Genomic DNA, 27,400 nt, shown 5'->3' with positions numbered 1-27,400 from the left:
AGTCAGAAGTGCCTGATTGGCTCTCCAACTAGCAGACATCTATCTAACAGCAGGGCCTGACAGCTTTGCCGGTGCAGATTCATCCTTTTCTTTATGGTTTTTTTTCACAGTATTTCCAAAGAAGTACAATTTGCTGGGGAAAACACAAATGTACAGTGAAAAGAGTCCTAAGGAGCAAATGAAAGGGATTTGTGACTATCCTGGGGAGAAAACACCTCCCAGGCTGTGAAAAAAGAAAGACAACCAGAAATAATGACATGGTGTGAGTGGCAGGGAAAATCCTGCCCACTTTGTGCCACCTTTTGACAAAAAGGAAGCCATGTAAAAACCCAATTAGTCCTCCACAAATTGCAGAGTTGCTGTTTGGCAGGGCTTGGCAGGCCTGAACCCATGGAGCCCATCAACAGCACCACACAGGACCCTTTCATAGCCCCGCAGAGTCGTGCGCATGGGTGGACACAGAAAATGTGATTTGGTCACCGGGCCTCTGCAAACTGCCAGCTCTCCGTTTTTCTCAGGACACTTAGGGGTAGCTCACTCTTAAGAGAGGAAGAGTCAGAGGCTGCTGCTGTGTGCTAGATGCCTTGCCATAAGAAGTGCTTATTTGTTATCCAATCAAAGACCCTAAGATGATACTGAAATTCTAAATTCCTTCTCGTCTGGAAAAATTCTGTGCTGTCAGAGATGCTGCTGAGTGCTGCAGGCACAGACACAAGAGTGCTGGCAGGCTGTGCCCAGCAGGCAAGGAGGGCCAAGGGCAATGCCCTGCTGCACACAGGCAGGGCTCAGGCAGGGCAATGCCCTGCTGCACACAGGCAGGGCTCAGGTAGAGCAATGTCTTGCTGCACACAGGCAGGGCTCAGGCAGGGCAATGCCCTGCTGCACACAGGCAGGGCTCAGGCAGGGCCATGCCGTGCTGCACACAGGCAGGGCTCAGGCAGGGCAATGCCCTGCTGCACACAGGCAGGGCTCAGGCAGGGCAATGCCCTGCTGCACACAGGCAGGGCTCAGGCAGTGCAATGCCCTGCTGCACACAGGCAGGGCTCAGGTAGAGCAATGTCTTGCTGCACACAGGCAGGGCTCAGGTAGAGCAATGTCTTGCTGCACACAGGCAGGGCTCAGGTAGAGCAATGTCTTGCTGCACACAGGCAGGGCTCAGGCAGGGCAATGCCCTGCTGCACACAGGCAGGGCTCAGGCAGGGCAATGCCCTGCTGCACACAGGCAGGGCTGGGGGCCATGCCCTGCTGCACACAGGCAGGGCTCAGGCAGGGCAATGCCCTGCTGCACACAGGCAGGGCTCAGGCAGGGCCATGCCCTGCTGCACACAGGCAGGGCTCAGGCAGGGCAATGCCCTGCTGCACACAGGCAGGGCTCAGGCAGGGCAATGCCCTGCTCCACACAGGCAGGGCTGGGGACCATGCCCTGCTGCACACAGGCAGGGCTCAGGCAGGGCAATGCCCTGCTGCACACAGGCAGGGCTCAGGCAGGGCAATGTCTTGCTGCACACAGGCAGGGCTCAGGCAGGGCCATGCCCTGCTGCACACAGGCAGGGCTGGGGGCCATGCCCTGCTGCACACAGGCAGGGCTCAGGCAGGGCCATGCCCTGCTGCACACAGGCAGGGCTGGGGGCCATGCCCTGCTGCACACAGGCAGGGCTCAGGCAGGGCCATGCCCTGCTGCACACAGGCAGGGCTCAGGCAGGGCAATGTCTTGCTGCACACAGGCAGGGCTCAGGCAGGGCCATGCCCTGCTGCACACAGGCAGGGCTCAGGCAGGGCAATGCCCTGCTGCACACAGGCAGGGCTGGGGGCCATGCCCTGCTGCACACAGGCAGGGCTCAGGCAGGGCCATGCCCTGCTGCACACAGGCAGGGCTGGGGGCCATGCCCTGCTGCACACAGGCAGGGCTCAGGCAGGGCCATGCCCTGCTGCACACAGGCAGGGCTGGGGGCCATGCCCTGCTGCACACAGGCAGGGCTCAGGCAGGGCCATGCCCTGCTGCACACAGGCAGGGCTGGGGGCCATGCCCTGCTGCACACAGGCAGGGCTCAGGCAGGGCCATGCCCTGCTGCACACAGGCAGGGCTGGGGGCCATGCCCTGCTGCACACAGGCAGGGCTCAGGCAGGGCCATGCCCTGCTGCACACAGGCAGGGCTCAGGCAGGGCCATGCCCTGCTGCACACAGGCAGGGCTGGGGGCCATGCCCTGCTGCACACAGGCAGGGCTCAGGCAGGGCCATGCCCTGCTGCACACAGGCAGGGCTGGGGGCCATGCCCTGCTGCACACAGGCAGGGCTCAGGCAGGGCCATGCCCTGCTGCACACAGGCAGGGCTGGGGGCCATGCCCTGCTGCACACAGGCAGGGCTCAGGCAGGGCCATGCCCTGCTGCACACAGGCAGGGCTGGGGGCCATGCCCTGCTGCACAGCAGCAGCTCACCCTCAGCAAAGCGCGCGCTGAAGCCGCGGTGCCGCGTGGCCGTGCTGGAGCGCAGGTGGAGGTACAGCAGGTTCTTGGAGGAGGTGATGGCAGGAGGCTGCTGTGTTCCACACAGCTTCCTCAGTAGGGGTGCTTCATTGCTAGGTCCATCAAATACCTGGTGTGAAAGGAGGAAATGAAGTATTTGGTTTCAATAGGAGTATGGAGAGGACTTTGATTCCGTTCCCTCCCTTATGTTTCACAGATTCTGAACCCAGTGCAGCCCTGGCGTGGGCAGTGCAGAGAATCTGTGCACTGCCCCTATGGATTCTGTGTGGATTTCAGGCTGAGGCTACTGCAGTCTTCAGAGCAAAGATGCAACAAGGAACAATCTTCCTCTATGTGTATGCAGCACAGAAGCAATCATCCTTTGACAACCCAGGCCTGCCCACACCTGTCCTGCTGTCTGCTCATGGCTAACATGAGTTCCTAGGCAGCTTTTATTCCCTTCTTGCCTCAGTAAAGACTGGGCCTGACATGAAACCAGTGCCACAGTGGGAGCCATGACCATGTGTAAAAGGAGAAGACACTACAGTTACGGTTTTCAGATACATGTAGCCAACACCAAGGACCAGAGCCCATACATCATGCTTTACAATAGCTTTAGGATGCTGCATTGAATTGCTGAATTGTTATTTATTAATAAAGAAATAGAAAAAGGGAAGAAGAAAGCAAAGCTGGCTGTACAAGATTTCACTTGCAATTTTACCATGAATGCCTGCCTTCTCTTTTTTGCCTTTACAGCTGATAATTTTGTTTCCTTCCTCTGTTTCATCATCAGGAAGAGGACAGTGATGTTAGAACCAATAAGTTTCTATCTTAAGCAACATCAAAATTATAAGAAGGGAAGCTGCAGAAGTGGAAGCATGGCCACAGCCTCAGAATATCCCACCCAGCTTGCCTAGCACTCCAGCAGATGTGCTCAGAGCCATGGGCCAGTCCCAGAGCCTTTGTGCCTGGTTTCACAGGCGGTGGGCACTGGGGCCATCAGCAGCTGGACGACATGCAGAGGAAGCGCTACTGGCCAGGAACAAGAGTGGGATTGCTGGATTGAGTTCCTCTTTCATCATTAGTGAACATTAATTACCCTGCATTACCACAGGGAGGTCATCAGATAGAACTTGAGACTCAGCTTATAGTGGAGAGGAGAACAGTATGAATAGGAGCACTGGAAGATATTCAGGTGCTAGGATGTCAGAGGCTACATAAAAGCTCACTCTGAGCAAAATGCTGCCATTGGGTTTGCAGAGAAGTCCTTCTCACTGAGCATGTTCCCTTTTATTTCAAAGGCCCTCCAGTTCCAAGAATTCTGTGCAATGCAGCACAGAGGAACTGAACCTTTCTGGCCAGGCTGCACAGCACAATGCAATGGTTTTGCCTTCAGCATTCACATTAGTGAAAAAATATCTATAAAAGCTGAAAGATGACCTGTCTCAAGCAAACTTCAGAGGTGAGAAACAAAGGGCAAATCTCCTGCTTAATGCTCCAGCACAGCTGTGTTCATGAGCACAGCATGGCGCTTCGGACACTAGCCAGCTGCGTGAGACCTCATCCCAGAGTGGGAAGTGTACTGCAGTGCCTGTCAAAACAAGTACCTGGTAGAGAGACCCAAGGTATCATGCAGTCACCCTTTCCTCCCCTCTTGGCATCCTGCCACAATCAGCCTTTAGCAGGCAGTGTGCAGTGTTTATTCTTCCCCTGCAGATGTGCAGTTTAGGAAGGAGGTTGACTTGCTGGAACGAGTCCAGAGAAGAGCAACAAAGTTGGTGAGGGGTTTGGAACATAAGCCCTATGAGGAGAGGCTGAGGGAGCTGGGGTTGCTTAGCCTGGAGAAGAGGAGACTCAGGGGTGACCTTATTACTCTCTGCAACTACCTGAAGGGAGGTTGTAGACAGACGGATGTTGGTCTCTTCTCCCAGGCGGCCAGTACCAGAACAAGAGGACACAGTCTCAGGCTGCGCCAGGGGAGGTTCAGGCTGGATGTTAGGAAAAAGTTCTACACAGAGAGAGTGATTGCCCATTGGAATGGGCTGCCTGGGGAGGTGGTGGAGTCGCCATCACTGGAGGTTTTCAGGAGGAGACTTGATGGGGTGCTTGGTGCCGTGGGTTAGTTGTTTGGGTGGTGTTGGATTGGTTGATGGGTTGGACGCGATGATCTTGAAGGTCTCTTCCAACCTGGTTTATTCTATGTATTTGCTCTGTGTAGAAACCTGACTGTGAGTTCCAAAGCACAAAGCATGGAACAGGAGTGAAGTAATGACTAACAGAATAAGCCTTAGGGATTCAGGTTCTGCCCTTCCCAGACAGTACTGAGAGGGGTTTATCTCACTGCTAGAACTGAGAAAAAGCACTGCAATGAGAGAGAGTAGAGAGAGGGTTTGCCTGCAGTTCCTGTACTGCTGATTTTTGTGGATCTGTGATGCTCTGCTCAGCTGAGGGCTTGGCTGCTGGCACACAGACTGCTGTGGGACTCTGGCAGTGGAGCTTCCTCACTTGGGAAGACACTAGGGGTGAGTAACATAAGGGATGAAGTAGGCATTTGCCTCCAAGGGCTTTCTGGAGCAAAGAAGCCTTTCTGTGGCAATACTGAGAGGAGCGCATGAAGTTAGAGGAACATTTTCTAAGCTTGCTTGCTTTCTGAACAAGCTTGGGCTGCTTGCTTGAAGAACAGCACTGTCTGCTCCTTCAGACACCTAGCCTCGACACCTGCAACAGTTCAGCATCAGCATGAGTGAGATACGGCAGCAACCTGCAGTTATGGCAGCTACAGGTTAAGCAGGACAGTGACACACAGACATTTTATGGCTGCATCATTTTCACTCACCTGCTATGTATTAGCTTAAACTGTTGTCTGGGGAGGATTTCAGCCTTGACTCTAGCTCAGAAACCAAAATGTTCCCCTGCATTTGCACAGTAGTGCAGGAAAGAGTTGTGTCTCTCTGCAGCTTCTTACTGAAAACATCTGAGAAATGCACTTCCGTGGCTGCAGGAGCAAAGGAAAGCGAAGCATCCGCTTCCTTTGGAGCCACGCCTTCATTTGCACTGAGCACAGCAGCAGTTTGCTCCTCTCTTCCCTCTACACAATGAACAAACTGAGTGACTCAAGGCTTTCTTGTTCAAATGTGCCCTGCATTTTGCAAATTAGCATGACAAGAAAACAATTCATGTCTCCTGAGCCATAACAACTCCAGATATTTCTAGCTGCCCTCTCTTGGAAGATTTTCCCTGCCAGCACCTGGCAGGAATGAAGTCTCATCTCCCCAGCTCCCCCAGGCTTGCATTTCTAAATTCCTGGGTACTACCTGTTGTACTGCAACAGGGAAGACTTCATCAAAGCCACTGAAAGGAACAAACTCTTTCTCCTTCCCCTTTTCAGTGCCTTTTGAGGCATGCTCTCCTCCAGTCTCCAAGTACTCCAAACTCTCACAGCCCTGCACTCCTGGTGTGGCGCCAGACACAATGCTGCCCACACACAGGAGCAAAACCCACAGCCATTAGTGCAGTCACTATTTCTTTCCCTCTGTTTGCCTCCAGAGCAACACATTTGTTTGTTGTAAGGCACACTCTCCAGGCAGAAATGGGCTGGTACATAGCAGAAGCCAAACTTTTGTTCCTCATGGATGGTACCAATGACATCTCGAAGACTTTATGCTTTCTACAAAACAGAACCCAGTTACAGGTGAGGTCAGAGCAAGTAAAGGCTACACACCTCACTGAGCAGGTGAAGAGATGTTCTTCTGTGCTGACAGCAGACCAACGGCACAGACACTGAGGGCTTAGCTGCATTTCAGCAGCTCAGGGAGTGAAGGATGTGCTCTCGGGGCCCTGGACTACGCCCCGTGCACTGCATCCGCTGACTCTAGAGGGAGCTCGGGCAGTTACACCGCGGCTCAGCGCTGCGGGTCTGCTCGTGTGGCTGAAGTTAGACCTCCGCTCAGACTCAGAATGAAATCACTGAGCACGAGGGGAAAACCCTCTGGGTTTTCTGGAGCTGCAGTATAGCCAAGCAGCAGCAGACAGCAGCCTTTTCCCTCTCCATTTTGCTCGCATAGTGAATGTGCAACGGGGAACGTCACAAGAGACAAACCAAACCCCAACATTTTCCAGTGTTTTCCATAGAAAGGAACTTACAGTGGAAATATTTTTAAAAAATTAATCTCGAGTCGTAATCCAGGGAAAAATGACTGGAGCTAGAAGGGGAAGGATGAAGGAAAAGGCCAATGGTACATTCCAGGGTGGAGGGGAGCCCCAGGAGAACTCCCAGAGCAAATCCCTAAAGATAAGACAAACGTAAGAAAGAGAAAGGGGTGGACCTGCTGCCGGAGTCACAGCCAGCAGTTCTTACACTGGAGAGTGAAAAACAGCCCTGCAGTTTCCTCAGTTGCCCAGAGTTTCCATTTACACAGGTTTTGGACTGCAGTTCCCAAACCATTCACCGTCAGATAGCCACTTACACATTTCCAGGCACTCTCCGTCCCCTCACTCTGTTCTCTTATTACTGCATGAGGCATATAGCAAGCCTTGGAATGAGACAGACACAAATCACATCCAGATGTTGGCAGCAAGGGATTGTCTGCCTATTGGCACACCAAGTAAAGAAACAAACCCCATCCAGTCCTTTCTTCCCCTCTGGTCCCCCTGAAGAGCTCTGCTTTACCTCATACACCAGAGCCTCAGGGCCCTTCATTATCTCTTGGCTTCAAACCAGCGTTCTCCTTCATCTATTTCCAAGCCACCCTCGACTTGGTGGGCAGGGATTGATGTCTGCATTAAATTTAAATCCCCCCTCCCTGCTCACATTGCTGCTTCAGTTGTGCTTGCACAGCTGGGGCCAATGGGCAACTTTCTCCTCCTTCACCACCTCCCAAACCCACAAAAAGCAGAAGCAAACAACAGACATTGGCATGGCAACAGAGAAAAAAGGGTGTCCCTACACTGCTGTGGTCTTGCAAAGAGCTCTGCCATGGCCACCTCCTCTGCCTGCTGAAGGACTGATGCCTTTCAGTGACTAAAACCCAGGGCCTGTAGCTGGCCCATAAAGGTAATGGAGTTGTGCCTGCAACGGCAAGGAGCTCAGGGAGTGCCCACACAGTATTTGGGCAGGGATTTGCATTCACTGGCTGCAAGCTTTAGCAAGAAGGCTATCAGGGCTACTCAGAGCTGAGCCTTTCATCTGAGGAGTTCTGGAGGACATTTTAACCAGTAACACCATTTCAGACAGCTGATGTTTCTGTCAGGCCATCTGGTGTTCCACTCTTGCCTGATATCACAGAAGACTTGGACATCTTTCCAATCCATTTCCCCTTCAATGATCTCCCTGATGCACTTAATCTAAATAAAAAGACATCATCCTATTTCCCTGTGCTTCAGAACCAGAACAAAAACAAGCAGCCAGTGTACAAAGATGATCTGTGACCCAAGGAGATCTTCAGTTCTGCTCAGCAGAATGGGGCCTCGTTTCCCTTGCTCTGGCTCAGGCCAGGGAAGCTTTACAAGGCAGTGCTGCTGAAACCGATGCTGCTTTCAAAAGAGTCTCTCTCTGTGCCAAATTGAGTTCTTCATGAATGAGAGTTTATCAAGCTGGATTTTGGGCCACAGCCACTGTGCTTTATCCAGCTGGTGCTGCTCACATATGCCTTTGTACTGAGTGAAGTGCAACATGACATCAAAGGTCAGGATTTCATCTGTCTGCTTCCAAAAGGCCAAGCAGAGACGTGGAGATTTCTTTGTTACTGTGCACTGATAGAGCAGCAGCTTGAATTTCTGTGACATCAACAGAAGCTCACCAACCCACAGCAATGGGAAGCTTTTCATACAGCAATGGCTCTAATGAAGCCATTACAGAGTCAGCTGAGGACCACCTGAATAGACAAAGCAAACCAACAGCCACCAATTCTCTCTGGATGGAGACCTCACTCTCTCCCAAGATGGTATCAGGGTGTGGGTGACCTGTTACCTATGTGGGCAGTGCATCCTATGGCCTGGGACAAGCTCTGGCTGGCTGCACCACAAATGAAGTGTCACAACAGCCAGCTAGGTATGAGGTTATTCCTGCAGTACTAACTGCAAAAGGAAAACCACGGTGCTTTCAGGAAAAGATCCTTCCAGATAGAAGTGGGAATCTGGAAGGGTACAGAAAGGCCTTGGTGAAGCAAAGGGAACTAGCTCATCAGTGAATAAATGTGATTGTGCAGCTTCCAGCCTGAAGACAACTACAACCTAGGCTGCACAGTAAGCTGCCCCTTTTGCAAGCATTTCTGGGGACTCCTTAAGAAAGCTTTGGAAGTGTCTGTTGTTACTTACTGCAACGCTGTCAGAGTCACAGGAAGGGTGATTCTGAATGTCAAAATCCGTGAAGTTCAAGAGGACTCTGTGGCTGTAGTCAACTTGGATAACCCAAGAGCAATCTGTGTTGTTATTATAAGGTTGAGGATAGTTTGGAGAATGGATTTCCCCGCTGGCAGCTTGGAAAATACCACCACAGCCTGGAAAAGACACAATCAGCTATAATCACAGGGCCTTCCATGGGTAGTGAGATTCCACTCAGATGGCTAACCCCAGGGAAGAACATCTACACTGAACTTGTCAGGTGAGTGCTCCACCTGTTCAAGTGTGGTTCACAACCAAAGTCAATGGAAAGGACTACCAGGAAAGTATCAATGCTGTCATTATTGCTGAACATGCAGCAACAACCCTTGTTGTTGGCAGCTGTGTTACCTTCTAGCCCCAGGCTGGTAGTAGCTGTTGTAAAGGCTGGAGCATCACTGTTGAAGCTCCTCTACCCTAGTGGTTGTAAAAGCAATCAAAAATACCATGGACATGGACACCACAGATCCACGGTAGGGAGAAAGTAATGACTGGGCCTAGCTGAGCATGGGAGTGAGAAACCAGCATGAAGACAGACAGGAGCTCTGGTTTCCCCATGAGCAGTACAACAATGGCAAACCTGAAGTTTCTGCTTCTCTATCCATGCAGCTGAGGGCTTCCTGAGGACTTCACCTCAGAAATTTCTGACCAGAAGAGCTCCAGTGCTCACAACTATCTAAACAGCCTTCAGTGATCCTGTGCTGGAAGTGCCAGGACTTTCAATGGGACTAACACAAACAAGACTTCTGTGTGTTGTAAAGGGGTGGAGGAGAGTGAGAGGAATGGAGACTGCTATAGATGGAGGCAGCCTGCTAGAAGCATAAAACTTCACTGTCATTGGGTGCTGGTGAGGGGCAATCCTAGAGGAGGGTTGAAGGACAACAGGAGAGATGCTGGAAAGCATGAAAAAGCTTCAGGAAGCCTAAGGAGTTAAAATAAGATCTTGGAAGAGGATTCATTCAAAGGGCTGTTGGAAACTTCTTTTATTGTAAGAAATAAAAAATCCTGTGCCTTTCTCCCAACACTTGTGAGAATGGAGAGGTGTAGCCCTTGGCCAACCCGTGGATGGCTGTGCTTAACCAAGTGACAGTGCAAGCACTGAAGTCTGCCTCTGCTCACTTCCCACTGCAATGACCTGCTGCTGATTGGCCTGTTCAGTGGAGCTCCCATGCAGAGACCTGTAGCTGGTCTCCTCTGTCACTGATTACTGGGGAGGCTGTGCACAAATAATCACCCAGGGAGTGGAGGAACCTCAGAGAGTTCAGGTATTTACTAATCCAAATATTTCTGGAGTCTGCCAAGTTCTCTAAGCCACATTCCCAGATACTCTTCACTTTACAGTTTAAACCCAAAAGCATCATTCAGCTCAAAGAGGACTCTGATTAAAGAAATACCTTGATTAATTATGCAGAGAAGAAAGCCAACAGGCCAGACTGCTCTAAAGTACAGGAATAAGCCCAGATTGCAGCCAGTTAGACAATTTTTGTCCTCTCTGTGCGTTACCAAACCCAGTAACACTCAAATGCCGCTTCAGTTTTCAGTGCTGTTGTGTGACTCCTTCAAATACTTACATCTGTGATTCTCAGGCTTCCTGAATGTGTCCTGGCATTAACCATCATACTCACCACCTGGATTTTCCTGCCAGGAGGCACTGAAACCTTTCCCTGTCCCTACTGCATCTGTCTTGAAGCGGACCACAGCCGAATTGCCAGTAGTAGAGATGCGCAGTGGGTTCTGTGCTGATCTTGAGACACAGAGCTGGGCTAGTCTGGGAGAGAGGAAATCAGGACCCCCATAGACCTAGAAATGGAGGAAATGCTGTCAGAGAGGTTCAGAGACTGTCTGCCATGCAGAGTACAGAAGATCTGGAAGAGAAAAAACCAATCTGCTCAGTAGTGGAAAGTGTAGCACGTTTTGCAGTGCACCGTGGCTAACAAAGTTGTCTTCTCCACAGGTGTGCTTGGGATCTGAACCCCCTGCTGCTTGCATGGGATTCTATAGCTCACAACAGCTCTGCATGAACTCAGAAATGTCTGCTTTGGGGCTTTCCCACATTCTCCTTCCCCCCCAGGGTTAATACCTTTTTCCTGTGGAAATATAAACCCAGATTTGTTGTGTCCCAGTGCAAACAAACCAGAACTCTTAGCCAGACCTTGTGCTGATGTTCAGCACCTTTATGCTTAAAGGCACAGTTAAGACTGTTTGGGTTTTGTTGTTTGTTGGTTTGTTTTTTTCAACTGGGGCTAGATTTCATCACTCCTCATAAAACACAATACATTGCAGTTTTGTTGACTTTGGTGGCAGGATCAAGATGCAGACTATGGGATTTTTGGTCAAGGAAACTGCATTTTCAAACACTATGTTACAAACCAAGGATGTGTAACATACATTTTCCCCACAGAAGACAGGCTTTGACTTTTAAGTAATGAGTGTACCTCAGGCAGTTATAAATGAGAAAACCACTACTCCCATGAACTTCAGCAGCAGTGTTCTGCATTTATAATGCATTTTAAAAGCAGTTCCAGTCAGTTAGGTGGCAGTGCTGAAGGCTTGCTAATCGTGTTCCTTGTTTTCCAAAGGGGATGTGGGCTTTCAGTTTGAGCTCATTTCTAGCTGGTGGAAGTGGCTCACCTTCCTGAGGCTTCCCTCTCAGGAAAACACACGTGCTCTGTGCAATTGGCAAAAAAACAGATGTGGGTTTCCTGCCTAATGCCTTCAACAGTTGAATTCTCTTAGCCTCTTGCATGCTATTCACATGCCACCTGACCTTAAGGGTCTCCCACCCGCCATTGGTACATCCCTGGTAAGACAGCTCAGCTTGGCAGAAACCTCCATGTGAAAAGTGTTAGAGCCACACCAAAAAGGAGTGGGCTACTGTCCTTCAGGAACTGAAGCAGCAATGGGGAGACTCTCATTGTGTCAGCATATACTATATATAAATCCTGAAGCTAAACTAGAGAATGGCAAAGTCTAGCAACAAATCCAGGGAACAGGAAGATAAATCAAACAATCCCAACAGGATTTCCCCACCAGTAACATCTCAAGTCTGCTCCAAAATGGTTTTGGTGTGGTAAGCATCATAAAGGTCAAAAAAAGCAACTGACTAACCTTGCTCAGAAATTGGCAGTACTGTAAGCCCCAGCCTTCACCTTTAGCCTCTGACTCTTTGGGATGAGGCGAAACTCAGCATTGTAATTATCTCCACCAGACAATTTTAAGCTCAGAAGACATTTGGGTTGTGTCAAAGCTAAGTGTCTGAGCTCCACAGAGCTGAGGCAGTGCCAGGAGCTGCATTGGGACACCTCAGATGCTGGAGTTTGCATCAGCAGAAGAAATCAGGAATTAATTTTTGTATTGACATCATAGTCTGTTAGATGTTCAGAAGACTGAGTGGCTGATTACATAGGCAGAGTAGCTCAGACACCTGGGTTTGACTGAGCCAGCACTTTCTGAAGGGAGGCTGCATGCCTTGACTGGGCAATGGCTCCTCCATCCAATCGATCATCTCCAGGCATTCAAAGCAGGTCAGAATGGCTGAAATCAGAGCTCAGAGTAAGAATTGTAATGAAGCAGCCCCAGGCTGGGGAAGAAGCACGTCTGTCTGCGGGAAGCAGGGGAGGTCCCCAGCAGAGTCTTACTGCTTGGCTGCTCCCCATGACAGCTGCCTGCGTCAGAAGCCCGTTCAAAACGTGACTCTGAAAGTCTGTTTGTGGTATACTCCCTGAGTCTAAGCCACAGCATGAGACCTAGCAGGAGCACATGCTCTTCATCATCTAAACCAGCTCAGAGAAGCTATGTGGCAGAGGAAACAGCAGGGGTTTCTAGTACGCATCTAATAAGCAGCACAGATCAGACCGGTGCCTCACAGCATCCCTGCTGCTCCCTGGGGCCACCTGCACGCCATGGGCAAGGATACCAAACCCAGCTCTGACACAAACTCTGCTGATTTCTGGAGTATTACCTCAGAAATTAATCTGGCCCAAGCTGGACCCTTATAGCTGGCCTGTTGGAAGAGGATTAAAGGGTGGGAAGGTATGCTGGGGGGATTCTGAGGGGGTTGAGTCTCCTTTACGTTAACTGGCAATGGCCTTCTGCAGCCTCAAAGTGAAAGGCACAGCCAGAGGCACGCTCCTTGCAGCTACTTTCTTTTCTCCTTGGTGCCAATTCAATTAATCAGATGCTTTCACAAGGGCTGGAACAAAAACAAGTTAGAGTGTTTCCATGACAAAAAACAATCAAATGTTACTTTTGGCTACAAATTGGAAAACCAATAGTTACCACATGGGCAAAAAAGAGGGAAAAGAGAATGGATGGGTGGAAAGAATGAATTTCAGGGTGTGGGACAAAGAGTCACAGGATGTCTGAGCTGCAAACAGATAAAAATAATCATAACATGTAGTGTGAGCAGGGCACCTGATCCAGAGATAAACTGCTGCTGGATGGCACAGCGGGGCCGCAGGACACTGCCCTAAAGCCATGGTTTTAATCTGCTCTTATCATCTGCTTCTGCCCCGTTAGCTCCATTTATTGTTAACAGTCAGCATTCCAGACTTATGAGCAACAGAGAGCTGTTTTGATGTGGTTGGTCACCCCCATGACACAGATTTTCTGGGAATAAATCTGATCCCTGCCCAGATTTGCTGTTGGCACAGAGAGCCTGGCCTTGCTGCTCCTTTGTATTCAAATGAAGACCAGAGCATCTAATAAGGACTTTGGAGTGCAAGAGATTGGCAGGGCTCCTTCCTTTTCAGCTCAGAGCTGCATCTTGCTGTGGCAGTACACATTTGCAATTACTCAACTCTGGGCCATGTCCTAGTGTAACAAAGCAGGAACAGTCATTTTTCTCTGTATATGTTTCTCAGCAGAAGCCATTTACAAATATTTTTATCCCTTTCCTTCTGCCCAAAGTCATAGAATCACAGGATCATCCAGGCCAGAAAGGACCTCCAGGATCACCAGGTCCAGCCCTTTCTCCCACTCCACCAAGCCTGTCACCTTCATGTCTCCAAGCACCAGATCCAGATGGCTTTTAAACACATTCAGGGATGGCAACTCAGCCACCTGCCTGGGCAGCTCTTCCAGTGCCTCACAACCCTTATCCGGAAAGTGTTTCCTGAGGTCCAGCCTAAGCCTCCCTGGTGCAGCTTGAGGCCTCTTGTGCTATCAGGAGTTACCTGTGACAAGAGACCAGTGCCTGCCTCTCTGCAACCTTCTGAATTCCTATTGCAACTGGGAAGTTCCTGGGCTTGCAAGAAAACAGGAAGCACAGAACTCATTATGCAGAGATAAAGAAAAAGTGAAATCAAGAGAATAAATATGAGAAAAAGCAGGAGAGAAGGACCTGGGAGTGTTGATTGGTGGCTGGCTGAAGATGAGCTACCATGTGCCCAGGTGGCCAAGAAGGACACATCCTGGCTGGATCAGGAATGGTGTAGCCAGCAGGTCTAAGGATGTGATTTCTACCCCTCTGCTCAGCACTGGTGAGGCCACAACTTGAGTACTGGTTTCACTGGGTCACTCACTTCAAGAAAGACATTGAGCTGCTGGAGGGTGTCCAGAGAAGGGCAACAAAGCTGAGGAAGGGCTGAGAGAGCTGGGGTCGTTCAGTCTGGAGAAGAGGAGGTTCCAGGGAGACCTCCTCACCTTTTACAACTCCTTGAATGGAGGTCAGGGGTTGGTCTCTTCCCAGATAAAACAGGACAAGAGGCAACAGCCTTGAGCTCTGCCAGGGGAGGTTCAGGTTGGACACTAGGAACAATAACTTCCCAGAAAGGGTTCTCAGGCACAGGAACAGGCTGCCCAGGGAGTGGGTGGAATCACCATCCCTGGAGGTGCTTAAAAGATGCATGGATGTGGTGCTGAGGGATGCGGTTCAGTGGCAGTGGCTTAGCAGTAGCAGTGGGATTGCAAGCTTTAGGTGATCTCAAAGGTCTCAGGATTATAAAGATCCCCACATCCTTGGAAGGTCCTACACAAGGTCTCACCTGAGTTATTGTTCCAGCAATCCATTATCTCCCTTTCCATCAGGAAGCTTTACCTCCATGATACAACACCCTACATCTTTTGTACAAGGAGACATTTTAAGACTGATTTTTTCAGAGCAGTTTTGTCTCTTGGTAGGAGAGCAGTGCTTAGCATCATTACTGAACCACCTACCAAAGGCCTAAGAGCTGACAGGAACAGGAGAGCTGTGGCTTCTGTGACACCCCCTGTGAAACATAACTAAGAACAGCAGAAATGGGATACTGCAGTAGAACTGGTTGCTCTTCTTTGGCAGTTCTTGGGATTATCTTCAGAAAGAAAAGCAAGCAGCTTGGATGTCTCTGGGGAGGAAATCTGATGCTCTTACCTCCAAAACATCGTAGTTGCAGTTTGGGTGGTACTGAACGTCAAAATCCCGGATGGTGAGTTGAATGCTGCTGCCAGGTGCTGTGTGAATGTACCAGATGCATTCCCTATTTCTTGGGTAACTGTTGGGGTAGCCAGGGCTGTGAAAGGAACCAGAAGGACCAGATAGCTCTCCTCCACAACCTGAGAAGACAGCAAAGCAGCCCATCAGTGAGAGGCTCTGGAAAAACTCACCAACAGCTCTGCAACGAGGACAGCTATCAGCACTCATCCACGGGCATGTGTGCTGCTGTGAGGGTCTCCTCCCTCACAGGGAACCAGGCTCCAGCAGGGAACAGAAGCTCAGGAGTGGCAGGCTGCACCTGCTAGCTCTGCCCATGCAGTAAGCACTTCACCTCCTCTGGCTTGTTTTACACCATACCTCAGCATCTGCTTGGACAGCTGAAGAAAGGGAGACACAGAACACAACAAGTGACAGTTTTTGTATTGGCCTGAAACTTTGATCAGCTCTAGAAAAGCAAACCAGATCCACCCTAAGCTGCTGCAGACCTCAACTAACACACAAACTAACTGCTCATGGGGAGGACTTCCTATTGTACAAATGGCATTTCCCACTGCTTCAGCAATCATACAATTCAGCACAATGCCATTTCCCTCAGCCAGCTGAGCTGACTGCAAGCTGCCAGCTCCCAAGTGGCTTCTGGTGCTTGGGGGGTTTCATGCTCTTGTTTCAGTGCAACGGTAAAACATGCCACCTTTGAGAACTTGTACACTGGTCTAATCTCCAGCCCCTTGGGTGGCTAAGTTCTTGCATATTATGGGCTAGATTTTTGTATATGTTTTTTTAGCAAAACACTGAATCAAATGCAGGCCTTGGTCTGACAGCAGAAAGCAGCTGAACATTGAGACTGCAGCTTTATCATTGCTTTATGTGGCAGCTGCTGCCCTTGCCTCCTTTTGCTGAAGGTTCTCTCCCTGACCTGGTCCCTGGGTGCAGGTGTCAGCAGGGTGGGAAGGCAACACAGCCCCTCCCAGCCTCAGGGCAGATAGAGATCTGCTCCATTCATGGTGAAGCCTCACCTCTGGATATGCAGTAGGGTGGCTATGTATGTGCCACATGCAGAGTGTGCTGGATCTGATGGTACATGTGTGTCATTCTGCATTGCAGCAGCATTTCCTTTCCTCTCTGCTACTTCACAGGTGCTTCACTGTGGCCGTTTGACGCTGTGCCTTTAAGAAAGGGGCACACTGGCTAAATGTTTGTAAAATATTTTGGTATTCTAAACGAATTTCATTGGCCAAGTATAGGGGGGAAGTGAGATTGGACCCAGGGGAGCTGGGAACTTTCTCTCAGTCTTCCTTTCTTCGCTGTCCCTTTCGGCTGGATCTGCTTCTGGGCTTCTTGCCAAGAGATAAGAACTAACTCACTCCCTGTAACAGGCCTGTCCTCTTCTTCCCCTGTCCTGCTAACCATCCTCGTCTCTTCTTCCACCTCTTTGGGGGAGAAGGGAGGTAGGGGGTGAAGGGGGGCACAGGGGAAAGCCCCCTCTGTGGGGGGTCTGGTTTCTGGTTGAGTTCATTTGCTGTATATTCCTGTGTATATTGTAAAACACCTGTATTTGTTGTGTTACATAGAATCTGTTTCCTTGTAAAATATACTCTCATTTGTCTGACTGGGTTTAGCCGTGGTCTCTTTCTCAGTGGGGGAGGGAAAGCAGAGCCTTTCCTTTCAAACCACCACACTCCTTTTTTTTTATTGGTGCCCAATGTGGGGCCAGGTAATTAAGTAATTAAGTTGATTTATTGCTTGTGTCAGCCGGAGAAACGAAATTAAGATGTTGTGGGTTTTTAAGCAGTTGCTGTTTTCCGTGTGTTCTATATTGGTCTACCGGTACTGCATCGGGTTGATGTTAGACCAGATAGGTAAATATTTAATGCGTAAAATCTATTTGTGGTTTATGCATAGGATCCAGCTGTTGTATAAACACTGTTTGGGTTTTTTTTCGGCTCACTAATTACGGCAATAGAACGTCTTCCACTTTGCAGATCGAGATAAGGGACTTTAAGGCTTCAGGAGGTCAAAGAGTAACTTTAAGTGCTGGCTGGGATCTTAAGGTGATTTATTTGACGGGTGTAATCCTGCTGTTGCTGATAATTATTGTGTGTCTGCTGTGGGCTCTATGTAGATAGAAAAAGGTTTCTCAACCATGTTTTATGATTAAGCAAAAATCTAGAAAGCGTAGGCGTTCCTCTAAATCTGCCCCAGAGTCCTCGAGTGACGAGGAAGGGGCTGCGTCAGTTAGAAAAATAGCAAAACCTATTGGCAAAGCAGCCTTAAATGCTCCACTCTATGACTTTGGCAAGCAGCCAGGGGCGGCTCTCATTCCCAAGATGGCGACCGGTAGTGAGGCAAGGTCATGTCCGTCCGCCATGACAGGACCGCAAGGGGCCCCCACGGTGGCTGGTTTAGATCAGGACCTGTCAGCTTCTATCAGGATGGCTGTAAATTCAAACACAGCTCCAGTTAAACAAGTAGCAGTCTTAAAGACCAGAGGTGGAAAGGCCAAAGCTGATCCAGGAGCTAGTGGAGCTAATGGAGGAGAAGAGCAGGAGACTGATCCCGGTGAGGGAACCTCTGCTAGACAGACTGATCCTGGTGAGGGAACCTCTGCTAAACAGGCTGATCCTGGTGAGGGAACCTCTGCTAGGAAAGGGCCTGCTGGAGATGAAGAGAAGGTTCGTCTTAGAGATATAGCTGAGTTATTGAGATCATCACAGGATGGAGATGCAGCTAAGACAGCAGCTGGCAGGGGCGCTTTTCAGCTTAAAGAGGTCCTTAGGAGAGTGACAGCAGGATTATGGGGACAAAAGGTTCAGGAAGATGTGATAGATGGAGAGCAAGATGACATCACCGAATGCTCCTCCCCTAGGGAGGTAAGGTAAGGTAAGGATTACCTCAGAGCAGATAAGGAACCCATCCTATCTTGGCTTGCTAGGTGTTATGATACAGGTGCTCCAGCTCTAATAGTTGGAGACAAGTCAGCAGCTCAGCTAGGAACTCTCTCAAAGGATAATGGAATAGACAGACATCTAGCCAAGATCCTCAGTAAGGTTAATCTGTGGATACGCCTTTTAATGGCGGTTTCCCTGAGATACCCTTCCCGAGATGATCTTCCATGGAATCCTAAGCCTTGGACTACCATAGATGAGGGAATTAAGCGTCTGAGGGAGTTTGCCATTAGAGAGATACTCTATGGTGACCATGATACTCTGAATCCTGACAATATTCCTGTGGCAGCTGGTCTTGCTAAAAAGCTCATCAAGCTTGCTCCTTCCAATTATGCAAACATTTTGGCAAGCAGAATTGTGGCAAGAAATTATGGTGGAGATCCTCCTACGGTTGGCCAATTCACTGATCAACTGAGACAATTGGATGATAGCATGACACGTGTTTCTTTGGTTTCAGCCATTAAAGCTCTGTCTAGTGAGATGAAGGATTGCATGAGAGAACTGAAGGATGAAATCAAAGATTCCATATGCCAATTGGCACAAAGAGATAATTCCAGTTCTTCCTCCAGGTGGGTGCAGGTTTCAGCTGTGAGGAATAGGCTTCCTCCAAGGAGGCCATTCCAAAACAGGCCAAACCAAAACAGACCACCAAGGCAATCACGTAGGACTATTTGGATAACTCTGCGTGATCAGTTTGGTGAGAACATGAACAGGTGGGATGGTCAACCAACTTCTAATCTTTTCAGGAGACTGAGGGAACTGCAAAGTGGCAGAACCCGAGGTAGCAATACCAGAAGGGTAGCTGTTACTTCCACAGTTCCCCAGGACAACTCTAGTAGCTCCAACAGTGGCTCCAGTTCTAACACTGCACAGTGTGCTCGTTGCACCTGTGGACATGTTCCCCATAACTAGGGGTGCCCTGCCTCCCGCCAGGGGGAGGAGAGGGGTAATACAGATAACAGAATCTATTGGGATGTGTACATCCAGTGGCCTGGCACTTCACACTTTCAGAAGTACAGGGCCTTGGTTGACACAGGAGCTCAGTGCACCATATTGCCATCAAATTATCAGGGATCAGAGTCCATAACTATTCTGGGAGTCACTGGTGGATCTCAAGAGTTAAGTAAAGTGGAGGTTAATATAAGCTTAACTGGTAAACAATGGAAAAAGCATACAGTTGTGACCGGACCTGATGCACCTTGTATTTTGGGAATTGATTTTCTGAGAGAAGGGCGTTTCAAGGACCCTAAAGGCTACAAATGGGCTTTTGGAGTAGCTTCTGTAGAAATTGATGGACAAAAGCTGAAGCTGTCTGCTAGACCTGAACTCTCTGATGAATCTGCAGTTGTGGGACAACACAAGATTCAGGACATTAAGTTGCCGGTTGCTTCTCAGACTGTGCATCACAGACAATACAGAACCAACCGTGACTCTTTGTTGCCCATTCAGAATCTGATTCGTCAGCTGGAGAGTCAGAAAGTCATCAGCAAAACTCATTCACCTTTCAACAGTCCAGTGTGGCCTGTGCGGAAGCCGAATGGAGACTGGCGTCTGACAGTGGACTACCGAGCCCTGAATGAAGTAACACCGCCTATGAGTGCAGCAGTACCAGACATGATGGAACTCCAGTATGAGCTGGAATCCAAAGAGGCCAAATGGTATGCTACCATAGACATTGCTAATGCCTTCTTCTCTATTCCCATAGCAGAGGAGTGCAGGCCTCAGTTTGCTTTCACCTGGAGAGGAATCCAGTACACTTTCAACAGACTGCCGATGGGCTGGATCCACAGCTCCAGCATCTGTCATGCAGTGATCCATGATGCTCTGGAGGAAGGTGGTGCTCCAGAACACATCCAGTTCATCGATGATATCATCGTCTGGGGTAAAAGTGCTGAGGAAGTCTTCGAGAAAGGTAACAAAATCATGGACATTCTTCTGAATGCAGGTTTTGCCATCAAGAGAGACAAGGTAAAAGGTCCTACCACAGAGATCCAGTCTCTGGGAGTGCAGTGGCAGGATGGACGCCGACACATTCCAGTGGATGTGGTAAATAGAGTCTCTACCATGGCAAATCCCACCAACAAGCAAGAAACTCTACGTTTCTTGGGGATAGTGGGATTTTGGAGACTACACATTCCTGGATACAGTCAGATTGTGAAACCTCTGTATGATGTGACTCGAAAGAGCAACAGTTTCCACTGGGGACCTGAACAACAAGCAGCCTTTGACCAGATAAAGCAAGAGGTAGTTCAAGCAGTGGGTCTGGGACCTGTCCGAGATGGTCCAGACATTAAGAACGGCATGAGATTTAATACATCCAAGTGCCGGGTTCTGCACATTGGCCACAGCAACCCCATGCAGAGCTACAGGCTGGGGTCAGAGTGGCTGAGAGCAGTCAGGCTGAGAGGGACCTGGGGGTGCTGGTCGACGGTAGACTGAACATGAGCCTGCAGTGTGCCCAGGCAGCTAAGAGGGCCAATGGCATCCTGGCCTGCATCAGGAACAGTGTGGCCAGCAGGAGCAGGGAGGTCATTCTGCCCCTGTACACTGCACTGGTTAGGCCGCACCTCGAGTACTGTGTCCAGTTCTGGGCCCCTCAGTTTAGGAAGGATGTTGACTTGCTGGAACGAGTCCAGAGAAGGGCAACAAAGTTGGTGAGGGGTTTGGAACATAAGCCCTACGAGGAGAGGCTGAGGGAGCTGGGGTTGCTTAGCCTGGAGAAGAGGAGACTCAGGGGTGACCTTATTACTCTCTACAACTACCTGAAGGGAGGTTGTAGACAGACGGATGTTGGTCTCTTCTCCCAGGCAAGCAGTACCAGAACAAGAGGACACAGTCTCAGGCTGCGCCAGGGGAGATTCAGGCTGGATGTTAGAAAAAAGTTCTATACAGAAAGAGTGATTGCACATTGGAATGGGCTGCCTGGGGAGGTGGTGGAGTCGCCATCGCTGGAGGTTTTTAGGAGAAGACTTGACAGGGTGCTTGGTGCTGTGGGTTAGCTGCTTGGGCGGAGTTGGATTGGTTGATGGGTTGGACGCGATGATCTTGAAGGTCTCTTCCAACCTGGTTTATTCTATGTATTCTATGTATTCTAAGAACATTTTGTACACGGCTGCAGGTGACAATGGTCCAACCTGGTGCTTGTGGCCAAAAGCTCCAGGTGAGACACGTGGACGACCTCTTGGTTTCTGGAGTCAAGGTTACAGAGGTTCAGAGGCAAATTACACTCCAACAGAGAAAGAGATTCTAGCTGCCTATGAAGGAGGGAAAGAAGCTTCAGAAGTGATTGGAACTGAATCACAACTTCTCTTAGCTCCCAGATTGCCAGTTTTGAATTGGATGTTCAAAGGCAAAGGTTCCACACCACATCATGCCACAGATTCCACCTGGTCTAAGTGGATGGCTCTGATAACACAGAGAGCTCGAATGGGAAATCTTGAAAGACCTGGTCTGGTGGAGGTGATCTCAAGTTGGCCTGAAGATACCAACTGTGCTAAACCTCCAGAGGGGAGAGTAACTCATGCTGAGGAAGCTCCTCCTTACAATGACCTTTCTGATGATGAAAAGAAATATGCTTTGTTCACAGACGGTTCCTGTTGTCTCGTTGGGAACAAGCGAAGGTGGAAGTCTGCCGTGTGGAGTCCAACACGCCGAGTTGCAGAGGCGAAGGATGGAGAAGGAGAATCCAGTCAGTTTGCAGAGGTAAAAGCTGTCCAGCTAGCTCTCGACGTGGCTGAACGTGAGAGGTTGCCAAAGCTTTATCTCTACACCGACTCATGGATGGTAGCCAATGCTCTGTGGGGTTGGCTAAAGAACTGGAAGAAGAATGGCTGGCAGAGGAAAGGAAAACCCATCTGGGCAGCTGAACTGTGGCAAGACATTGCCGATCGAATCAAGAGAATTCCAGTGAAGGTGAGACACATTGATGCTCACATTCCTAAGGGCAAAGCTACTGAGGAACAGCAACACAACCATCAGGCAGATTTAGCTGCAAGAGTTTCTCAAGCAGACAAGGACTCTGAACTTGATCTCGACTGGAAGCACCGAGGTGAGATATTCTTAGCTCGGTGGGCTCACGATTCATCAGGACATCAAGGCAGAGATGCAACATACCAGTGGGCTTGTGACATATCCATAGACATTTCCATGGATGCTATCACACAAGTCATCCATGACTGTGACATTTGTGCTGCTATTAAGCAGGCAAAGCGAATTAAGCCCTTGTGGTATGGTGACAGATGGTCCAAGTACAGGTATGGTGAAGCTTGGCAGATTGACTACATCACTCTACCACGATCTCGTTCTGGTAAGCAATACATGCTTACTATGGTAGAGGCAAACACCGGATGGCTGGAAACTTATGCAGTTCCACACGCAACTGCACGCAACACCATTCTCGGTCTGGAGAGACAGATCCTGTGGAGACACGGAACTCCAGAGAGGATTGAGTCAGACAACGGAACTCACTTCAAGAACAACCTTGTAAAGAGCTGGGCAAAAGAGCACGGTATTGAGTGGATTTTCCATATTCCTTACTATGCACCAGCTGCAGGGAAGATTGAACGCTACAACGGTTTGTTGAAGACCACTCTCAAAGCCATGGGAGGTGGATCTTTGAAAAACTGGGAGAAACATTTAGCACAAGCAACCTGGCTGGTGAATAGTAGAGGTTCAGTGAACCGAGCTGGACCGGCACATTCAGATCTGCTACGGAGAGTAGAAGGCGATAGAGTTCCTGTTGTTAGAGAAAAGAACCTGTTAGGTAGAACTGTTTGGGTATTTTCGCCCTCAGGAGAGGCTAAACCTGTCCGAGGGGTGGTTTCAGCAGAAGGTCCGGGTCACACTTATTGGGTAATGCAGGAGAATGGTCAAATTCAGTGTATTCCACAAAGAAATTTAACTTTAGCTGAAAGAGTTTAATTTCAGAATGTTGTACAGCTACAACGCGTCCAAAGGAAGAATCCCTGAGGAATCTACGGTGCACGAACCCTGAGAACCCTGAGAGCCCTGAGTCAACTGAGAGTCCCTGTGTTCCTGTTTCCCTTTTCTTCACTTCGTCTGCGGAGAGACAAGCTGGTTTCCATTTTCTTATTTCCTGACTTTTTTGGACTTCTGAATCATCTACATCTGAGTATAGCCGGAACGGACTATGAACTTTACTCACGAACTGTAAATATTGTTTCCGATTGAATGGACAGTACGAACGACCAATGAAATTGTTTAGAAGGGGTGGACTGTGGCCGTTTGACGCTGTGCCTTTAAGAAAGGGGCACACTGGCTAAATGTTTGTAAAATATTTTGGTATTCTGAATGAATTTCATTGGCCAAGTATAGGGGGGAGGTGAGATTGGACCCAGGGGAGCTGGGAACTTTCAGTCTTCCTTTCTTCGCTGTCCCTTTCGGCTGGATCTGCTTCTGGGCTTCTTGCCAAGAGATAAGAACTAACTCACTCCCTCTAACAGGCCTGTCCGCTTCTTCCCCTGTCCTGCTAACCATCCTCGTCTCTTCTTCCACCTCTTTGGGGGAGAAGGGAGGTAGGGGGTGAAGGGGGGCACAGGGGGAAGCCCCCTCTGTGGGGGGTCTGGTTTCTGGTTGAGTTCATTTGCTGTATATTTCTGTATATATTGTAAAACACCTGTATTTGTTGTGTTACATAGAATCTGTTTCCTTGTAAAATATAATCTCATTTCTCTGACTGGGTTTAGCCGTGGTCTCTTTCTCAGTGGGGGAGGGAAAGCAGAGCCTTTCCTTTCAAACCACCACATTCACTTAGCACTAGCTAGTAATCTTTACTGGCACAGCTTTTATGGGTCTCTTGAGCTTTGTCAGTAAGGCCCACACTCCATCAACCTCTGGCTTCATCTCCAGGGGGAAGGTTCTGCCACACAGCAAAAAAGCCCCAAAATACTTAATGCCATCTACAAGCTCTCTACTCCCAGAGGCAAACACTGCAGTATGCCACAAGTGATAAATAGCACTTGGGTGAGAGCTTTCAGTTTCAGGAGATACCTTATAACATAAAACAAATAAACTATGCCTCTGGTCTGCTCAACTAATTTGCAACTCGTGCAAGGTTGTCACTGGCCACTGCTCTGCTTAACACTATGAGGAAACTATGAATCAAGATCTTCAGTCCAGTGCAAATGCTTCCCTCAAAACCTTCTCTGACAAACTTGTGGTAATTAATGGGTGGCTGTTAGCCCCAGAAGCATTTGCCATCATCTTTGCCATGGGGTCTTTCTGCTCCTCACTGAAATCTTGTGTTTGTCTTTGCCACACCGAGAGGACTGCGAGATACAGATCTGAGAGGGAAGAGCCGCAGGTGGTAAAGGGAGGAACGTGATGAGAAGCTATTTTAAGCTAAAAAAGGGCCATCTAAATGCAGATGTGAGGAAGCCTCCAGCCACAGCAGCAACATAACACAGATCTGTCAGCCCATCACTGGAGAAACACCTTTTAAACAGAAGAACTGCCACAAGTGACCAAAATTCAGCTCTGCTGCAGCAAAGCCTTTACCCAGCTGAGGCTGGCCTGGCAGGTGAATCGCTTCTCCTTCGCTCCTGATCTTAGAATCATAGAATCAATAAGGTTGGAAATGACCTCAGAGATCACCCAGGCCAATTTATCACCCAACAGCTCATGACTAACTAAACCATGGCTTCAAGTGCCACATCCACAACTTGCTTAGAACCTTGCAGCCATCCTCAGTTCCCACCCTTGCTTCTCTTAATATTTTAGATACAGCAAAGAGCACATCATAGCTCTATGAAAAGAGAGTCCTTTGGCCTGGACTGGATGAAAGCCTACATTTAAAGTGACACAGTTATTCTGAGGTAACCCCTTCATTTGGACATACCTGTTCTTCCTAAGACTTTTAAATCAAAGCCAGAGCTAGTCCAGTCTTGGATTTGAGAGGATGGATAGTGTGGGGAAACAGGAGGATGCAACACAGCACCATTGGAGCTATAACCAGTAAGATATGCCTATGTAAACCAGGCTTAAGAAGGCAGAAAAGCATGCCAGGCTCTCTGATGTCTCAGACAAGGAGGAAAAGAAGCTTTTATGTGTGTTTGAAACCAGCCCTTCCTTCAGTGTCCTGCAAAGGAAAGAAGGAAGGGCATTTACTTCCCTGAGGCAAGGATCGAAGCCCTGGACCTCTGACACCTGCCAGCGTTTCAGCAGGAGAGCGAGGAAGGAAGATTCAGCGTCACTCGGCACCCCTCTGTCTCCCCCCAGGCATCAGAAGAGGGCCTGATCCCCCCCAGGGAATCCAGCCCTGGGGTTTTCTCGAGCGGAGAAACAGAGGTGTGGGCAGGCCAGGAGCCCCAGGGCTGAGATTGCAGGGGAGGACTCTGTGGTTCCCCTCAGCCCCGGCACAGCAGGGCTGCTGAGAAGACACGGAATAAACCAGGGGCCACATTCTATCTGGAAGGCAGCAGCCAGCTGGGGGAACAGAAAGGTCTCCGCAGCCAGACTCGATGGCTCGCTGCTGAGGGGGTGGGAGCGCAGGGGCAGAGGAGTTTCAGCAGGCCAGAACAAAGCCGAGTGCTATTTATCTCAGCCTGCAGAAAGCTGGGAACATTTTAAAACTAAACAAGCGGCTATGACTCAGCTGCTCCTGCTAAGAGTTTCCTGCTAGCCACAAAAACATGGTTTTTATTGAGAGCCAAAGGGGCTGGGAGCAGGGGGAGGCTGTGTGCCGTGCTGCGAGGCACAGCCCTGGCTCCTGCCGCCCCTCGCAGCACTCCCCTTACTCACGCTCCCTCCCCAGGGTGGTTTGCATTTTCCGTGAGCTCAATCGATGTTCTCTGGCTGAGGTATGTGAAGCACATGAATAAGAACCTCAGGCTGTTGTTAATGTGCCATTTCTTTTCTTCCAGCTGCCAATGTTCCCAGAAAAGGCTTTGCGTTGAAAGCGAAACCAGACTCCTAAAGTGCTCCAGTGAAACGGAGGAGAAGCCGAGATCTCTGGGGTTCATCCCTCACAATGAAAATGCTGAACTCACCTTACTAATCACCTATTGATCGATGGCAAACAGATGCTTGAATTTATACCTAAGTATTCACTGAGCAGTATCTGGGGAAAGGAGACAGGCTGACCTTTGTAGACAGGTGAGCTTCATGCCGGAACTGTTTGGGCTGCCCTGCACGGGCAAGCAGAAACCTCTCCATCAGAGCAGAAACATCACCTCTGCGCTCTCTGGCTGGCTGGCAGCACGTCCATGGTTTATGTTTCTGCTCTTAAATGGATGAGGTAAGAATCAGCTCTGCTGTGGTTTTATTTAAATATAGATGCCAGGTGATTTTTAACCAAATATTTGCAGAAATACTCAAGCAATTAAAAGAAATCTTCCCTTCCTGCCCTTAAACTTCCTACATCCATGGAGCAGTACAATGGAAAAAAAATAAACAAACCATGCTTATGGATGTTGTATATGAAGCATGTGCCTAGCCTTACAATTCTAATTCATTAATGATTTCATTACACTTGCCTAGAAATACTGTTTGACATGAGAAGCAAATTTTGATTTGCCAGCTTCACAGCTTTTAGGTGTGGCTCCTGGGCAATTCTGGACCCAAACTATTCACAAAAGCTTTGTCCTCAATATTTTTTTAAAAGTGAATTTAAAAGTGAACTTGGACCCTGATTTCTTCAGTGTCTTCTCCACTTTTCCTGTAGCATTATCCCCTTCTGGAAGTGGCTTGCAGATAGAAGCCCTCAAAGAAAACGAAACTGCAGTATTTTTCATATGATTTGTGCCTGAGCTATGAAGAGAGGCCTTGCCCTAAGGTGCTTACACTGGGCCTTGTTAGATATTTGATCAGAAGGGTTCTCCAACAAATTCCATTCATGTGAACTGATTCAGGCCTAAGATGTGGATGCAGATTTGTTTTCATGCACATCCAGGTGTATGTGAACTTAGGGAGGCGTTTTGTATTGAGAAGGACACCTGCAGGAGAGCCGTTAGCCCCAACTGTTCAGCATGCACCTGTATGTACCACCTCCTTTACCTGCTTTTTGGACCAGCCAAGAAATACAGTTTTATTTCACCTACAATGTAATTTCCATACACAAGCAGCCTGCCCACTTCATGAAGACATTGAAACAGTAACAGTTTAAAGGATGATGTAATCATCGCAGCTAATTAAACATCTTTCCTCTCTGGCATCACCATTTAATGAGTACAAACCTGCTCCCCA

The 27,400-nt window shown here is 49.1% G+C and overlaps 1 protein-coding gene across 1 annotated transcript in view; it reads right to left on the bottom strand.

The window, feature by feature from the left end:
• Positions 1–27,400, bottom strand: part of CUBN (cubilin) — a 173,561-nt gene that overhangs the window by 79,584 nt on the left and 66,577 nt on the right. The window contains exons 29-32 of the mRNA XM_054171388.1: positions 15,192–15,373; positions 10,468–10,642; positions 8,780–8,961; positions 2,438–2,594 (exon numbers count right to left, since the gene is read on the bottom strand). Coding sequence (XP_054027363.1) covers positions 2,438–2,594; positions 8,780–8,961; positions 10,468–10,642; positions 15,192–15,373 — 696 coding nt within the window. The remainder of the gene's footprint in view (positions 1–2,437; positions 2,595–8,779; positions 8,962–10,467; positions 10,643–15,191; positions 15,374–27,400) is intronic.

This window comes from Dryobates pubescens, chromosome 21, assembly GCF_014839835.1.
Source record: "Dryobates pubescens isolate bDryPub1 chromosome 21, bDryPub1.pri, whole genome shotgun sequence".
Taxonomy (NCBI): domain Eukaryota; kingdom Metazoa; phylum Chordata; class Aves; order Piciformes; family Picidae; genus Dryobates; species Dryobates pubescens.
This window is presented reverse-complemented; position numbering and strand designations above follow the sequence as displayed.